The 16585-nt window shown below is 44.5% G+C and overlaps 1 protein-coding gene across 4 annotated transcripts; it reads right to left on the reverse strand.

The window, feature by feature from the left end:
• Nucleotides 1-9799: 9799 nt before the first annotated feature.
• COPS7A (COP9 signalosome subunit 7A) lies at nt 9800-15966 on the reverse strand. Of its 4 annotated transcripts, none has more exons than XM_017645946.3 (8): nt 15808-15966; nt 15129-15330; nt 13340-13415; nt 13022-13110; nt 11881-12083; nt 11109-11214; nt 10820-10971; nt 9800-10653 (listed from the first exon to the last, which is right to left on the reverse strand). In XM_017645946.3, exons 2-8 carry the CDS (start codon nt 15288-15290, stop codon nt 10614-10616), a joined length of 828 nt encoding a protein of 275 aa, XP_017501435.1. In that variant the 5' UTR covers nt 15291-15330; nt 15808-15966; the 3' UTR covers nt 9800-10613. The 4 variants fall into 4 exon arrangements, with proteins under 4 accessions (XP_017501435.1, XP_017501434.1, XP_017501436.1 ...); XM_017645945.3 differs by having other exon boundaries at nt 15781-15957; XM_017645947.3 differs by having other exon boundaries at nt 15696-15918.
• Nucleotides 15967-16585: the final 619 nt, after the last annotated feature.

Raw genomic sequence — 16585 nt, forward strand, 5'->3', positions numbered from 1 at the left:
TGTTTGTCTATGTTGTCTTCCAAGAGTTTTATGGTTCCATGACTTACATTCAGGTGTTTGATCCATTTCGAGTTTACTTTTGTGTATGGGGTTAAACAATAATCCAATTTCATTCTCTTGTATGTAACTGTCCGGTTTTGCCAACACCAGTAGTTGAGGAGGCTGTCATTTCCCCATTGTATGTCCATGGCTCCTTTATCGTATATTAATTGACCATATATGATTGGGTTTATATCAGGGCTCTCTAGTCTGTTCCATTGGTCTATGATTCTGTTCTTGTGCCAGTATCAAATTGTCTTGATTACTGTGGCTTTGTAGTAGAGCTTGAAGTTGGGGAGCATAATCCCCTCAGCTTTATTCTTCCTCCTCAGGATTGCATTGGCTATTCTGGGTCTTCTGTGGTTCTATATGAATTTTAGAACAATTTTCTCTAGTTTATTGAAGAATGCTGTTGGTATTTTGATAGGAATTGCATTGAATCTGTAGATTGCTTTAGGCAGGATGGCCATTTTGACAATATTAATTCTTCCTATCCATGGCCACGGGATGTGTTTCCATTTATTGGTGTCTTCTTTAATTTGTCTCATGAGTGTCTTGTAGTTTTCAGAGTATAGGTCTTTCACTTCCTTGCTTAGGTTTATTCCTAGGTATTTTATTCTTTTTGATGCAATGGTGAATGGAATTGTTTTCCTGATTTCTCTTTCTGATAGTTCATTGTTAGTATACAGGAATGCAACAGATTTCTGTGTATTAATCTTGTATCCCGCAACTTTGTTGAATTCAGATATTAGGTCTAGTAGTTTTGGAGTGGATTCTTTAAGGTTTTTTATGCACAATGTCATGTCATCTGTAAACAGGGACAGTTTAACTTCTTCCTTCCCAATCTGGATGCCTTTTATTTTTTGGTGTTGTCTGATTGCTGTAGCTAGGACCTCCAGTACTATGTTGAATAGAAGTGGAGAGAGTGGGCATCCTTGTCTTGTTCCCGATCTGAAAGGAAAAGCTTTCAGCTTCTCACTGTTAAGTATAGTGTTGGATGTGAGTTTTTCATATATGGCCTTTATTATGTTGAGGTACTTGCCCTCTACCCATTTTGTTGAGAGTTTTTATCATGAATGGATGTTGAATTTTGTCAAATGCTTTTTTAGCATCTTTGGAGATGATTATGTGGTTTTTGTCATCCTTTTTGTTGATTTGGTGGATAATGTTGATGGATTTTTGAATGTTGTACCATCCTTGCATCCCTGGAATAAATACTACTTGATTATGATGGATGATCTTTTTTTATGTATTTTTGAATTCGGTTTGCTAATATTTTATTGATTATTTTTGCATCTATGTTCATCAGGGATATTGGTCTGTAATTTTCTTTTTTTTGTCGTGTCTTTGACTGGTTTTGGTATTAGAGCAATGCTGGCTTTGTAGAATGAGTTTGGAAGTACTCCCTCTTCTTCTACTCTTTGGAAAACTTTAAGGAGGATGGGTATTGGGTTTTCATTAAATATTTGATAAAATTCAGCGGTAAAGCCATCTGATCCAGTGGTTTTGTTTGTAGGTAGTTTTTTGGTTACCAATTCAATTTCATTGCTGGTAATTGGTCTGTTCAGATTTTCTGTTTCTTTCTGGGTCAGCCTTGGAAGGTTGTATTTTTCTAGAAAGTTGTCCATTTCTTCTAGGTTATCCAGTTTGTTAGCATGTAGTTTTTCATAGTATTCTCTAATAATTCTGTTTTTCTGTGGTTTCCGTAGTGATTTTTCCTTTCTCATTTCTGCTTCTGTTTATGTGTGTAGACTCTCTTTTTTTTCTTGATAAGTCTGGCTACGGGTTTATCTATTTTATTTTCTTAAAGAACTAGCTCTTGCTTTCACTGATTTCATTGTTTTATTCTTCTTAATTTTATTTATTTATGCTCTAATCTTTATTATGTCCCTCCTCCTTCTACTGATTTTGGGCTTCATTTGTTCTTTTTCTAGTTTTGTTAATTGTGAATTTAGACTGTTCATATGGGATTGTTCTTCTTTCCTGAGGTAGGCCTGTATTGCAATATTGCAATATACTTTCCTGTTAGCATGGTCTTTGCTGTGTCCCCCAGATTTTTCAGTGTTGAATTATTGTTGTCATTTGTCTCCATATATTGCTTGATCTCTGTTTTTATTTGGTCATTAGTCCATTGGTTGTTTAGGAGCATGTTGTGAAGTCTCCATGTGTTTGTGGGATTTTTAATTTTCTTTGCATAATTTATTTCTAGTTTCATAGCTTTGTGCTCTGAGAAGCTGGTTGGTACAATTTCAATCTTTTTGAATTTACCAAGGCTCTTTTTGTGACCTAGTATATGATCTATTCTTGAAAATGTTCCATGTGCACTTGATAACAATGTGTATTCTGCTGATTTTGGGTGTAGAATTCTGTATATGTCTGTTAGGTTCATCTGTTCTAATGTGTTGTTCAGTGTCTCTGTCCCCTTACTTATTTTCTGTCTGGTTGATCAGTCAGTCCTTCAGTGTGAGTGGAGTGTTGAAATCTCCTAGAATGAATGCCTTGCATTCTATTTCCACTTTTAATTCTGTTAGTATTTGTTTCACATATGTAGGTGCTCCTGTGTTGGGTGCATAGATATTTATAATGGTTATATCTTCTTGTTGGATTGACCCCTTATCATTATGTAATGTCCTTCTTTGTCTCTTTTGACTTTCTTTGTTTTGAAGCCTATTTTGTCTGATACAAATACTGCAACTCCTGCTTTTTTCTCCCTATTAGTTGCATGAAATATCTTTTTCCATCTCTTCACTTTTAGTCTGTGTATGTCTTTGGGCTTAAAGTGAGTCTCTGGTAGGCAGCATATAGATGGGTCTTATTTTTTTATCCATTCAGTGACTCTATGTCTTTTGATTGGTGCATTCAGTCCATTTACATTTAGGGTGATTACCAATAGGTATGGACTTATTGCCATTGCAGGCTTTACATGCGTGGTTACCAAAGGTTCAAGGTTAACTTCCTTACTAAAAGTCTATCTTAACTCAATTAATATGCTTTTACAAACACAATCTAAAGGTTCTTTTTTTCTCCTTTTTCTTCCTCCTCCATTCTTTATATATTAGGTATCATATTCTGTACTCTTTGTCTATCCCTTGATTGACTTTGGGATAGTTGATTTAGTTTTGCATTTGCTCAGTAATTAACTGTTCTACTTTCTTTACTGTTGTTTTATACCTCTGGTGACAGTTATTAAACCTTAGGAACACTTCCATCTATAGCATTCCCTCCAAAATACACTGTAGAGATGGTTTGTGGGAGGCAAATTTTCTCAGGTTTTGCTTATCTGGAAATTGTTTAATCCCCACTTCAAATTTAAATGATAATCTTTCTGGATAAAGTATTCTTGGTTCGAGGCCCTTCTGCTTTATTGCATTAAATATGTCATGCCACTGTATTGTTTCTGCTGAGGTCTGATGATAGCCTGATGGGCTTTCCTTTGTATGTGGTCTTATTTCTCTCTCTGGCTGCTTTTAATAGACTGTCCTTATCCTTTATCTTTGCCATTTTAATTACTATATGTCTTCCTCGGGTCCCTTGTGTTGGGAGATCTGTGCACCTCCATGACCTGAGAGACTATTTCCTTCCCCAGATTGGGAAAGTTTTTGGCAATTACCTCCTCAAAGACACTTTCTATCCCTTTCTCTCTCTTCTTCTTCTTGTTACCCCTATGATGCGAATATTGTTCCATTTGGATTGGTCACACAGTTCTCTCAATATTCTTTCATTCTTAGAGATCCTTTTTTTTCCCTCTGTGCCTCAGCTTCTTTGTATTCCTCTTCTCTAATTTCTATTTCATTTATCATCTCCTCCACCATATCTAACCTGCTTTTAATACCCTCCATTTTTCTCTTCAACAATTGGATCTCCAACCAGAATTCATTCCTGAGTTCTTGAATATTTTTCTGTACCTCCATGAGCATGTTAATGATTTTTATTTTGAAATCCCTTTCAGGAAGTTTCATGAGGTTGGTTTCATTGGAATGTTTCTCAGGTGTTGTATTCATAATTTTACTTAGAGCCAGGTTTCTTTGTTGTTTCATATTTGTATATGGCACCCTCTAATACCCAGAAGCTCTACTCTCTGGAGCTGCTCAGCCTCTGAAGCAATGTCAGGGGTCGCAGGAGAATGGAATTGGTGCCTGGGGGGTAAAAAGAGCAGTTTCCTGCTTCCTGGCTGCTATGCCTGCCTCCACTGCCAGAACCAGTGGGCCAAGCACACAGGTATAAGTCTCTATGCTTTGTGTTTGTAGTTGCTGTAGATGGGGCTTCCCTCTGGCTGGCCTACCACCAGGGTAGGGTTTGCTGGTTTGTGAGGCAGGTGGGGCTGGCTGGGAGAAAGGCGCAGTAGGCTGTGTATCGTGGAGGGGGTCCTTCAAGCTGTGTAGCCAGCCAGGGAGCTGGAGCACCTGAAGATTGAGAAAGTTCCCAACCTGCTGGGCAGAGTGCACCTGTACAATTTTGTCTACCTGTTCTTTCTCCTGAGCAGTAAGCTCTGTGCAATCCTTGCCCCTTTAGCAGCCTTCTTGCTGTTAGGAAGTCTCTCAGACTGCCCACCTTTGTTTTGTCCCAGAGCAGCCAGATATGGATCCGTTTTCCCCAAGCGGCTGGAATCTCAGCCTCTCCAGGAATTCTGCCTGTCTTAGCTTTCTAACACCCTAATCATGAGAGAACCATGCAAGCACCATGTGTAGGTTTGTGCTCCCAGAGCAGATCTCTGGATTTAGGTATTCAGTAGTCCCAGGCCTCCACTCCCTCCCTGCTCCGTTTCTCCTCCCACCTGTGAGCTGGGGTGTGGGAAGAGCTTGGATCTCACTGGGCTATGGCTTTGGTACATTACCCTGTTTTGTGAGATTTATTCTTTTCTCCATGTGTGTGCCCATGCTGGGCATCTCACTATTTGTCTGGGCCAAGCATCAGGAGATGCTGTTTGTTGCAGCCCTCTTTCCCATTGCTCTTTCAGGATTAGTCATATTAATTATATTTTTGTATTATATACAGTTTTGGGAGGAAGCCTCTGCCTCACCTCTCACACCACCATCTTTCCTGTTAATTTTCTTTCATCACATCAAGTGTTGTTCCAGTTTCCTCTGGCTTCCATAATTTCTGATGAGAAATCTGCAGTCCTCTGAGTCATTGTTCCCCTATGAAATACATGTTGTCTGGGTATTGTTAGCCTATTTGTCTTTGCCTTTGATTTTCAGCCTTTTGATTATGGTTTTGTGGGCATGGACTGCTTTGAGTATCTCCTGTTTGCTGTTCACCAAGTTTCTTGAATCCATGTTTATCTTTTGCCACATTTGGGGTATTGTTAGCTATGATTTCTTCTAATTTTTTTCTATGTTTTTCTCTTCATCTTCTCGGACTGCTTGCTGTAGGCACAAACATTAGACCTTCTGATATTTTCCCACAGGTTCCTGAAGCTGTGGTCTTCTAAAATTTTTTATATCTTTTTTTGTCTGTTATTTGGATTACATTAATTTATATTGATCTATCTTCAAACTCACTCCCTTACTTCTCCATTATGCTATGAAACCTACCCAGTATTTTATTTTGGTTATTCCTATTTTTCAGTTAATAAAATTCCCATTTGTTTCTTCCTTATATTTTGTTTCTTTGCTGAAACTTTGTATTATCCCATTTGTTCCAAGATTGTTCTCCCTTTCTTTTTCCAGTATGGTTATCGTGCTTTGAAGTCTTTGTTTTAAAATTGCAACAGCTCTGTCATCTAGGGATTGGTTGTCTTCTCTTGAGAGCTGTTTATTTGCTGAACATTTTAAGATTATATCCTGGATATTTTGAATATAGAAACTCTGGGTCTTATTAAAATCCTACAGGGAATGTTTTTTTATCTTAGGAGGCAACTGACCAGGTTAGGTTCAAGCAGCAATTTGCGTTCTTTGCATTGTGGTTCCAATGTCAGTTTAATTTTCAGTTTGTGATGCTATTTGGATCAGTGCTGTGTGTGTATGCCACCAAGTGGCCAGTCAGGCCTGGACAGTGGTCCACCTAGTAGCTCAGTTCACAAAGCTTTGGTAAGATGTTTATGGTCAGATCAGTGCTTGTGCAGCTCAGAGGTGAGCTCAGTTCACACACATCTCTACAGTACTGTTCTCTTGATTTCAGTCCTCTCTGTGATCTACCTGACACTTTCTGATTCTCTGGTGCTTCCCTTCCCAATTCTCTGTCCAGGAAGTTGAGGTTTTAGTTTCTCTGCTCTGCTGGGCATCTCACTGTGTGTCTGGGCCAAGCATCAGGAGAATAAAGAAAAAACGCATAGGCATTTGCCTTACATTTTTGGGATCATAGTTTCTGTGGTCAGAGTTTTCCTCCCTCAGCGCTTTCAGTGCCTTCCCAGGCACTCATGCTGTCATGCTGCTGTAGCTATCAACACCATGGTATTGCATGGGCTGGAGGTGGATGAGGGGTAAAAAGAAAAACAACAGATCTTCCCCACTTTCTGACCCTTAGGAGTCCCTTTCTTGCTCCTTGAACCTGCAATTGAGGGCTCTAAGAGGAGCTCTTTCTGTTTACACCTGACGTACACTTTTAGGTTTTGGGCTGCCTTTGAGTCCATTCTGGCAATACTGGAAGGGGGGGGATGGTAAACTCACCACTGGTTTAGTGGAACTTTGAATTCTGGTTTGTTTTTCCCTGCTACCACTTACTTCTCTGGTGATCTCAGATAGCTGCTCCATGCATTCTGTCCAGGAAGATGAGCGCGGTGTGCCTACTCCACCTACCATCTGTGTGACCCTGAGCAAGTTACATAACCTTCTTGTACCTCATTTGTTGTTAGAAGCCAATAATAATGGTATAAATCTTGGAAGCTGGTTGTTTGGATTAAATTTATATATATAAAGTACTTAGAATAGTGCTTAACGATAGTAAGCACTTAATAAGTATTAGCTTTATTATTAGCATCTATTATAAAAAGACTGGAAAACAGAAATGGTAAAAAGACAAAAATCACCCAAAACCCCGATGCTTAGAAGTACAACATATACATTATGGTTTATATTACTTTATATTTTTTTCTGATAAGATATATTTACTGATTGAATGGACAAATGAACAGTAAGTAAAAGTACAGGACTGTATTACCTGCCCCATCCCCCAAATTATGCATTTCATATTAAGGCAGAGGCTATAGGTCACAGGATGAAACCTTTCTGCCTTCAGGCCTTCATCCCACTATTTTTTTCACTTAAAATGCTCATCCTCCCTCCCCTTTATCAGGCCAACTGGTACATAGGCTACTTGTTTAAAGGTCACGTCATTGGAGGCTTTCCCAACCCCAGGCAAGATGCAGATGGGTTAAGTGCTTCCATGTTATCCTACACTTCTTAGCACTTATCACACTTGTAACTACAACCATATATTTAAGAACCTCAAAGGACAGGACAAGTCCTGTCACCTTTGCTCATCCTTCTCTCCCTTGCCTGACCTCCAAGGCCATACAGTAGAAGCCTTTCCAGCTGATCCATGTTGACACTAACCTGGGCAAGCCTACTCACATAAATAGGACCTCACACTCAGAGGCGAGTCAGTGAGGGCAGTGAAGGCACATTTCCAGCCTCCTTCCTGGAGATTCTAATTCAGGAGAAACTAGGGTGGGATTAGGGTCCAGGAATATGCATTTTCAAAAGCTCCCTGATTATTCTGATGCTGGCAGCCCATAGAAACACAGCCTGGGGCAGGAAACTTCTGAGTTTCCAATGAGCCCTGCCTTCTGATAGGCTGGACCTGGTGACTGGTAAATGTGATGGGATGTCTCTTCCGTGATTAGGTTACAAGACTGATTTTGCCTTGTGATGTGGTCTCTCTGGCTTGTGCTGTGATGGAGACGGCTACCTGGGCAGCCTTTGACCAACAGTCAGCCAGGGAATGAGGTCCTCAGTCAAGCCACCTGCAAGGCAGTGAATCCTGGTGAGAATTAGAGTGCACTTGGAAAAGCAAGTCCTTCTCACTGGAACCTTGAGCTGCTGTGGCTCTAGCTGACATTCTGAACAGAGCCTTGTGTGAGAGAAAACTCATCTCAGTGTGCCCAGATTCCCAAACCATAGAAACTGAGATAATAAATGTGTTGTTTTAAGCCACTAATTTCAGGGTAATTTGTTATACAGCAATAGATAACTAATGCATTGCCTTAAGTTGCCCTCTGCCCATCCTTCCACATTGGAAGATGCATCTAAGGAGAGAATTTTCTCTCTGCATGGGATTTCATGAAATAGTGACTGTGGACATTGTCTTTGCTTTTCTTGTGCACTAAGATGTGCACCAGTCCAATTGCTGTTTTCAGCTTCAGAGACTTTGCCTTAATCTTTTAAGTGTCATCTGTTCTGTGTGCATGGACTCTAGATTCTCACAAAGGCAAGTTCTCTTACCATAGTGGTCCAGGCTTAAGATCGTCTGAGACAGCTGTTCACTAGGGACCAGTGTGTGAATATACAAGCGATGAGATTCTTGGTTGGAAAGGTTTTCCTGGTGATGGGCTTGGTTATAATTGGAATCCCTAAATTCTGAACTAAACTTCATGGTAAAAACCTGAATTCACAAACAATCTGCCTCCCCTTCTCCATGTCTTGGTAGCCAAGAGTTCTGTCTTTGTAAATCAGTGACAAACTGTATTTGTATGTCCTTGGGACTGTGAATAGACCCCTACCTGTGGATGTTAAGCCAGCCATTCCCAGCCCAGAACACATTAGACTTTAGAGCCACCCAGCGAAGGCTGGAACTAGAGAGGTCAGGGAAGTTACGGAGGCACTAGCTGGAACCAGCTTACAGGAAAATGAGATACTAAGTTCAAGAGAAAAACGGGGCATGGCAGAGGGAGAAAGAACAGGTTCAAAGTACCAGGAATTGGCAATTTCTACATATTGAAAGGTGTAGGAGGAAGAAGGGTTTTTATTTGAGGTAGACTGAAAAAAATCAAGGTGCAACAGGCTCAAAAGTTTGTCCAAGGCAAAGCTAAAATAAGAGGCTAAGAGTGTCAACCCTTGAAATGAGGTTCACTAGACTGGTCCCATTAAGTCACCACTGCCCCTCAAGACAATAGGCTTACTCAGCCCACTTCTAATGAAAAACTCAGGATCCCCACTTTTTTGTTCTATGATTGATACCTTAGGACCATTAAAGAGTGGTCTGTCCTAAAAGTCCACCTAGAGAACAGCACAAGTTTGGAGAGCAGTCCAGTCAACAATGGGACACCCAGGAGGCAGCCACTTCCCCTGCCAATGATGGGGGACCAATTGTCCTTTCTTTACACTAGTTTCCCAATCCTAGGGAGTACAAAGGAGTATACTAGGCCACGGAGACTGATCCTCCCTGCATACTGCTTGGAAAGCTCTGCCCTGGACAGAGGACAGGAGCCTGGCTGATGTTTCCTACTGCAAGTCTGAGAGTTCTGTATGGTTATGATGCAAAACTGAAGTTTATTATCAACTCTTCCCCTTACAATTCTATAAGGTGGAAGGAAAGAGGCTAAGGCTCTTGTTCTTGGGAGTAGGACAGTGACCATCATTTTGTGTCTCCAGTGCCTACCATGTATTGGTGCTCAATAAGTATCCAGTGCTTCTGAATGAGTGCTGAGATTCTGAGCAATCTGTCCAAAGTCAAACAGTCCAGCAAACAGGTCTCCTGGCTCCCAGGCCAGGACTCAGCATATAATATATGGTTCTCTTCTGTTTCTAGCACTTTGTTCTAGAGTGGATTGGGAATGAGCCTTCTTCTCATCCACAAATATCAAAAGACAGAAGATACCCAGTTCAGGGCATGTCTGATAGACTTCTCATAGATTTATTTCTGTGTCATATTATATATAGATATATGTATATATACTTTTTTTTTTAATACAATCTCTATCCCCTTCCCTTCCCCACCAAACTCACAAAAAGAAGTATAAATCCTTCCAGGATTGCCATTAGGCTTTCCAAGACAGCCAGGGCCAAGAAAGAACCATCTCTCAACATCTCAAGAAACAGCTGCCCTTCTTAGGCTCTGGGGTCATTGAAGCAGCAGCATTCCCAGAACCCAAGGGAAGCTGGAAAGAAACAGCTGTAGTGTGACCGGATTCTAGGATGAAAGTGTCCAGTGACTCCTAGAACGGCAGACTGGCTCCCAGAACTCTCAGGGTGGAAATAAGGTGGGAGCCCTATGGCTCTTCAGATGCTGCCCAAGCAGGTTGGGGGCAGGGGGCAGGAATAGGGGATTAGGCATGCAGGGATGGGGTGGGAGAACAAACAGTGTGGGTTACGCTGGACAGGCAGCAGCCCCACCTACCCAATGCCACACACACAAAAAAGATAGATAGATGCTGGCTCTTAAAGAAATAAGGGAGAGAGCATGGACAACGGGACACTAAAGAAAGTCACATAAAACAAAAAGTACCAACAAAAACATGACTTGTACTCACCTCCTCACTAGAGAAGGTATGATCTATGCTTGGGGGTGGGGGAGAGAGGAAGGGAGGTGAAGGGTCATGACCTAGGATTATCAGCTGGCCAGGGGCACAAGAAGGCTCTCTGAGGACAGGCGGGCAGCTGGGACCCCACATCCCCAGGGAAGGAACAACAGTCCCTTCAATTCGACTTGGACCAAATCTTCGCACTCCCTCGGAGTCTGGCAAGGAGAAGAGAGAGAGAGAGGCTGCAGGGAACTCTCTAACCCCTGAAGGCCCCCCGGTTCCCACCACCATGCACATGACTACAGGAAGTGAGGGCAGCCAGGTCTCTGAAGGGAAAGCAGGGCACCCCAGAAGCGAGCAGTTCCTGCCACACTGGCTCACCCTTTGCCCTTGGAGGCTTTCTTGCTGGGCTGGCGCTGGTTGGTGCCAGGAGCTGGTTCCCTCAGCTCAGTCAAGTGTTGCTCAGGGTCCTGGGAAGTGGCTGCTGCAGCTGCTGCTGTTGTAACTTTAATAGTTTTTTTAAGGTTGGCAACCTACCAGAATGAAAGGAATGGAGGATAACAAGGTTCCAGAACCTGACAGTCCCTGCCCACCTTGTCTGCTACAGACACTGTCCAAACTGGCCCAGCCTGGAGGAGCTGGGGTCTGCCGTGCTCCCCTACCTGCTCACCTCACTCTCAATCTGCTGCTTCAGGCCCAGCTGCTGCTCCTTGTGCTGGTTGGCACGGCTCACCTGCTCCTCAATGCCTGACAGCACAACCTCACAGCCCACACACCTGTGGGAATCCGGCAAGAGGAGAGTCAGAGAGGGCTGTAGTCACAGACTCAGAAAGAACCCTAGATCCTGGCATCCAAACCCTTGCCTGAGTTAGGATCCCTCACCAGGGTACCTGGAAACTACCTGCAAAAATATTCCCAGGAGCCAGAAGGACCCTCAGAAAGGATAAGAGAGGTATAAGGTGCTAGAGTTATGTGCAGGATGGCCCTAGGAACTACAAACAAAATGGGGCAAGACATGCTAATGACAAAAAAAAAGTGTGTTACTGAACTAAAATTAATAAGAAAACAAAGAGAAAAGCAGAAGTAGAAGAGGACCATGACCTGTGGACAGTGTTGGGTACAGACCAATGGGATGAATGCAGCCTAAGATAGGTGACCAACCTCCTAGGGAGGATCCTCAGGAGTACCACGCCCCTCCCTCCCCTAACCACTACATCAAGGGCACCACCTCCTGCCTCTTGCCTTCCAGGCCCTCCTCCACTCCTTTCTTTCCTCCCTAGCTTTTGGAGGAACAAGCTCAATTCCCTGCACCCTCTTGGATTCCCCCCTCTGCATCCAGGCCAGGCCAGGCCAGCAGGCCAGGGCTGCTCTTCCTGCTTCAAAGCACCTCTCCCTTTCTTGGGGTGAGAAGAGGAGGGACAGTGGCAGGACGCAGGTCTCACCACTCCTGCAGTGTTCGGGCAATGGCACTGAGGTCCTGGCGCTGGATGTCACGTCCAATGCTGTAGTCAACCTCCAGCCGCTGATTGCGCTGGTCCAGGGAGCCGCGAAGCACGTCGGCATACACAGCCTCAATGACGAGGTCTTCCAGCTGCCGCACGTTCCGCAGAGCAAGGGCTTCCAGCAACACCGCATATGGGATACACTGGGGCCCGGAGAGGTCAGGCTGGGATTTGTGACGGTCCACAGCAGAGAAGGGCTTCCGAGACTCTTCCTGCTTTCCCCATGCTGCCTAGGCTCACCTGCCCACCCTCAAACCTACTCTCAAATCATTTCATCTCAAAGGCTGGTTCTAAGGTGAAATAAATAAAAATATTCCCCCTGCCAAATAACATCATGCAAAGGACGATCTTAAAATATAAGACTCATGCTCCCCTCCCACCCTTACCTCCCACACCACAGAGGGGCAAAGTGACATCTGCCTGGATGTCAATCCTCTGGCCACAACTCAGGATGGCACACAGACCCTGGTCAAGATCAGCCTGACACAGTGAGAATCTGTGGTCTGGAAAGGTCTGCAGTTACTGTTTACCATTAAAACTTCCAGAGAGGCATCTCACCAGAGAGAGCCTGATTTACAGAAATTCATGAGAATGAGTCAAGTAGTAAAGTACAGATGGGCGAGAGAGGGATATTTAACAAAAATCTGAAGCAAATAGGAAATACAGAGATAATCCTGGGTTATAGGTTTCTTGTTTTAGCAAACAGATGCGTACCACTTGACCAGGAGAGCGAGCCTTGTTCCCAACTCTGACCGCTGAGACTATCTGCATGGGATCTGATAGACTGGGAAGTAGGGACTGCTGGGCAACTCAGAACAGCATCTAGTGGCTACTCTGACCCAAAACACAAAAGATGTTTTACTTAGAACTCAAGTTGTTTGAAAAATAAAAACAATACAGAAAACTAAGAGAATGATGTTCAGCTGTGAAGGCTGTGGGTAATGCCAGTTAGATACAGACCTTGGAGGCACGGGGTGGGAAGGCAGAAAGCAGCAACAGTGTGGTCAAAGAGCAAGTGCCCTTGCAAAGGGACAGACAAAAGGATGCTCTTTGGCTCAGGACTGGGGGGACTGTCACTCACCTTGACTTTGGCAGCCAGGGTGACAACTGATAGGTGTCGAAGTTTATTCTTCTGAGCCTCTGTGAGTGGGGGAAGATTTCGGGCTTCAGCTAGGAAAAAAGGACGAAATGTAGGAAATCCTGATTTCACTTTCATGGGCAGACTGAGCCCCAACCCACCTTTGCCTTTTTTTTTTGAGTTTTCCATGTCAATTCAGGTCTTGACCCTGACCCACGTACCTAAGGGATCTAAGGAGGGCATCCAGGAATTCCTTCTAAGTCCCTCCAGATATTGCCTTTCTCCCCCTTCCACTACCAGAATTCCAGCCCCTCTGGTTACCTAAGTAGTCAGCGTACGTCCCGTAGGCAAACACAGTGAGCAGTCGGAATGTGGAAGCAAAGTCACTCTCAGCCAGCTGTAAGAATAGCAGAGACGAGGTGACAGGAAGGGCCTCTCTCTACCCACCCAACCTTACTGTGTTTTGAACTCCACTTTTTGGCCCCATCTTTCCCCTCCAACAGTAGTTCTCCCAGCTCTCCAAAAGGAACTCTCTGCCTCCCTGATCTCTCCTCACAGGAAGGCCTCATTTCCACCTCTAGGCCTTCATTTACACTATTCCCTCAATTCGCAATGCCCTCTTCCTCCATATGCCTCCAATTCCTATCCTAAATTCAGAGGATGAAAACACTCAGGGTGTTCAATACCCCACATACACACACACGCATGCATGCACGCACACACACACACACACACACACACACACATACACATACACATGCACCAGGCATTGCAAACTGTGTTGCTTTGTCCCTGGAGTGCTCTTAGTATTTCTGAATGGGAGTATCTTTGGGCAGTCTGCTGTACTCTCCAGTTCACTGAAGACGGAGGCCTCAGCCTCACTTGCCTCTGACAGCTACACGGCATCAGCAGGCACTACAGTTGGTGGCCTCTGCTCATACCTGCCTCACCTGGTAGGCTTTCCTCACCCAGGCAGCCCACCCAGATCTCCTTATCCTTATTCACTGATCACTCATTCTAGCACTTAATCAATCAAACCCAGCCTACCATTGTTGCCTAAAAACATCTTTCCTTTGAACAGAACACAGACTCAGTCTCTGGCATCCCATTTAGTCTAGCAGAGCTATGCATGTAGTTGGCTCTCTCAGCAAATACTTTCTAAATAAACTATTTATACATGTATATCCATTCATCTTGTCTCTGCAACTGGAATGTAAATTTCAGAAGGGTAATCAGCACTGTGCCTTGTACTCGTCTGGCATTTCCAGAGGACAAGCAGGATGCTAAAAAGGCACCCAATAAATGTTTTTCCTTCTCCTTGACTGACTCTCTTTAGTTCCACTTAAGAGGGAAGCAGCGAAAGAAGGCAGCCAGTTTTCTCCTGTAACACAGAATGACCCCAAGAGTCCTAATTCATGGACTCAGTCACTGGCCCTCAAAAACTTAACTCATAGTTTGCCTACATATCATTGTCATAGCATCTCAGGACTTGAGTTGCTATCACACATCTCGGTGACCCACCCACTCTAGACTTTAAACTCTTAACTCTCCTTCTGTGTGAACAGTTGTCTCGGCTGTGTTCCTGGCATCCTGACACATGTCTCTGGGAAAAAGATACCTATCTTATTTAACTTAAGTGAAGCTGCACATGGTGCAAAGCAGAAAGAAAAGGGCATGCCAATTTCACGTTAGTTCCTTCCATTTGTACCAGACTTTACAGGTTCCCATAATCTCACTCCTGATTTCTACAATACCAGTGAGTATCAGCTCCATTTACAAAAGAGAAAACTGAGACCCTAAAACAAAAGTGATCTGATCAAGGTGATATGATAAAAGCTGTTACACTGGTGGAGCAAGGCTGGAATCAGGTCTCCTACTCTGAAAATCACATTCTCTTCTGGTTAAAAGTGAAAAATACCAGGTTTTACAGATCATCCACAAAGGGAAACTAAGAGGCTTACTTTCAAACTTTTGCAAGCTGCCAGTTAATTATCGCTATATCGTTGTTGTACTGCATGGCTGCAGGATTGCAAAATGAGCCTGCCCACCCATTCTCAAATCAAACTTTGGCCCCAAGCTTCCCTGTGGGCTATCCAGGCCAGGAACCCACCTCTCTAACATTGGGCATATCCAGCAGTTCCCCAAACACGTAGACACCAGGGGCTTCCAGCACTTGGTGGATGAGTGTGGCCAGGGCTGCCCCCTTGGCTGACTTTGCCAAGAGCAGAAATTGCTCCTGGTTCTGCCCTGTCACCTTCACTTCGGCACTCATGGCTGCACTGAGCTGGGGGACCTGGGCTCAGGATGTCGAGCTGCAAGGAAAGAGGATGTGAAGCTACAATGTCCCCTGAAAACTGGGAAACACGGGACTAGGGGCTGGACTTAAGAGGCACTGAGTCACTTCTGCAATGAGGAATCAGAGATGAAGCTGCCTGAAACTTGAACCTAAGAATCCCCAAATTGGCCACTTTGACGGAAGCCTGTCTGGGACAGGGTTGCCACGTCCTCCCTCCCCCACTTTCTGGGCTTAATCCCAAACCCCACCAAGTGCATTCCACTGAACCCGCAGGCACAGAATGCAGTGTGGTAGGAGCGTCACATGGTGTCCACCCCAACGACGAGGCTCCCTCAAATCCCCACTAGTGCCCCGCTAGGGTCCCCGACCACGTGACCTCACCCTCAAGATCCTTCCACGTGGCCCCGCCCCCTCCCTTAAAGAGGCCGCCCAGGGACCGTGGCTCTCGACGACTGCCCCGTCGTACCCTGGGTCACACTCTGCGGGCCGCTACCTGGAAGCTTCGTCTTCCAGTGCACCGGGCGGGGCTGCGGCACCGTCACCTCCGGCAGCTGTTCCGAGGCTTTCCTGCCACCTCCCCGCCGGGCCGCTCTGGCCACTAAACTCTATAGCTGGCTTCCGGCCGTACTTCCGCTCATACGAGGCGGATTTCGCCCGGACATGCCCCGCCTCCTCTTTCCGATCGTCGGAGCGCCGGCACGCGAAACAGGCATTCTACTCTCTGATTGGCTGTTGAGGAAAGACCAGCGGGGGCCTTTTTTTTTTTCTACTTTGTGTCAATAAAGCTTTATTGTTGGACCAGCGCTAAACGCTAAATGCAGAGCGAATCCTGGTATCGGGCACGTGCGTGCGGTTCGCCGGCTCTGAGCTGCGTGAGGTCTACAGATCCGGGCTGCGCGGGATGCCTGAGACGAGAGGAAAGCTGTGATGCAGGGCCAGACAGAAGAAAAAGAAAGGAGGAGGAGAGAGGAGGGAGGCAATAATCAATAATAGAAGCTTAGCGGCAGAGATCACCTGGGCAGGTCAACGCTCATTTTCTTGAAGAGCAAGAGAACAGTGGAAAAGGCAAAGGAAATAATAGGTGACATGTGTTGAGAGCTTATTATTGGTCAAGCAGCTTTTAAAATTTTATCCCGTTGAATCCTGTAAGTATACTGCATCCACAATGTGAGGACACCGTCTGTCATGATTACAACATGTACTTTAAAGTGATGCTTTCCTGCATATTGACTCTTTTAATCCCTGGGGAAGGAAAAAACCTCAAGGGAAAG

Source organism: Manis javanica, chromosome 15, assembly GCF_040802235.1.
Source record: "Manis javanica isolate MJ-LG chromosome 15, MJ_LKY, whole genome shotgun sequence".
Taxonomy (NCBI): Eukaryota; Metazoa; Chordata; class Mammalia; order Pholidota; family Manidae; genus Manis; species Manis javanica.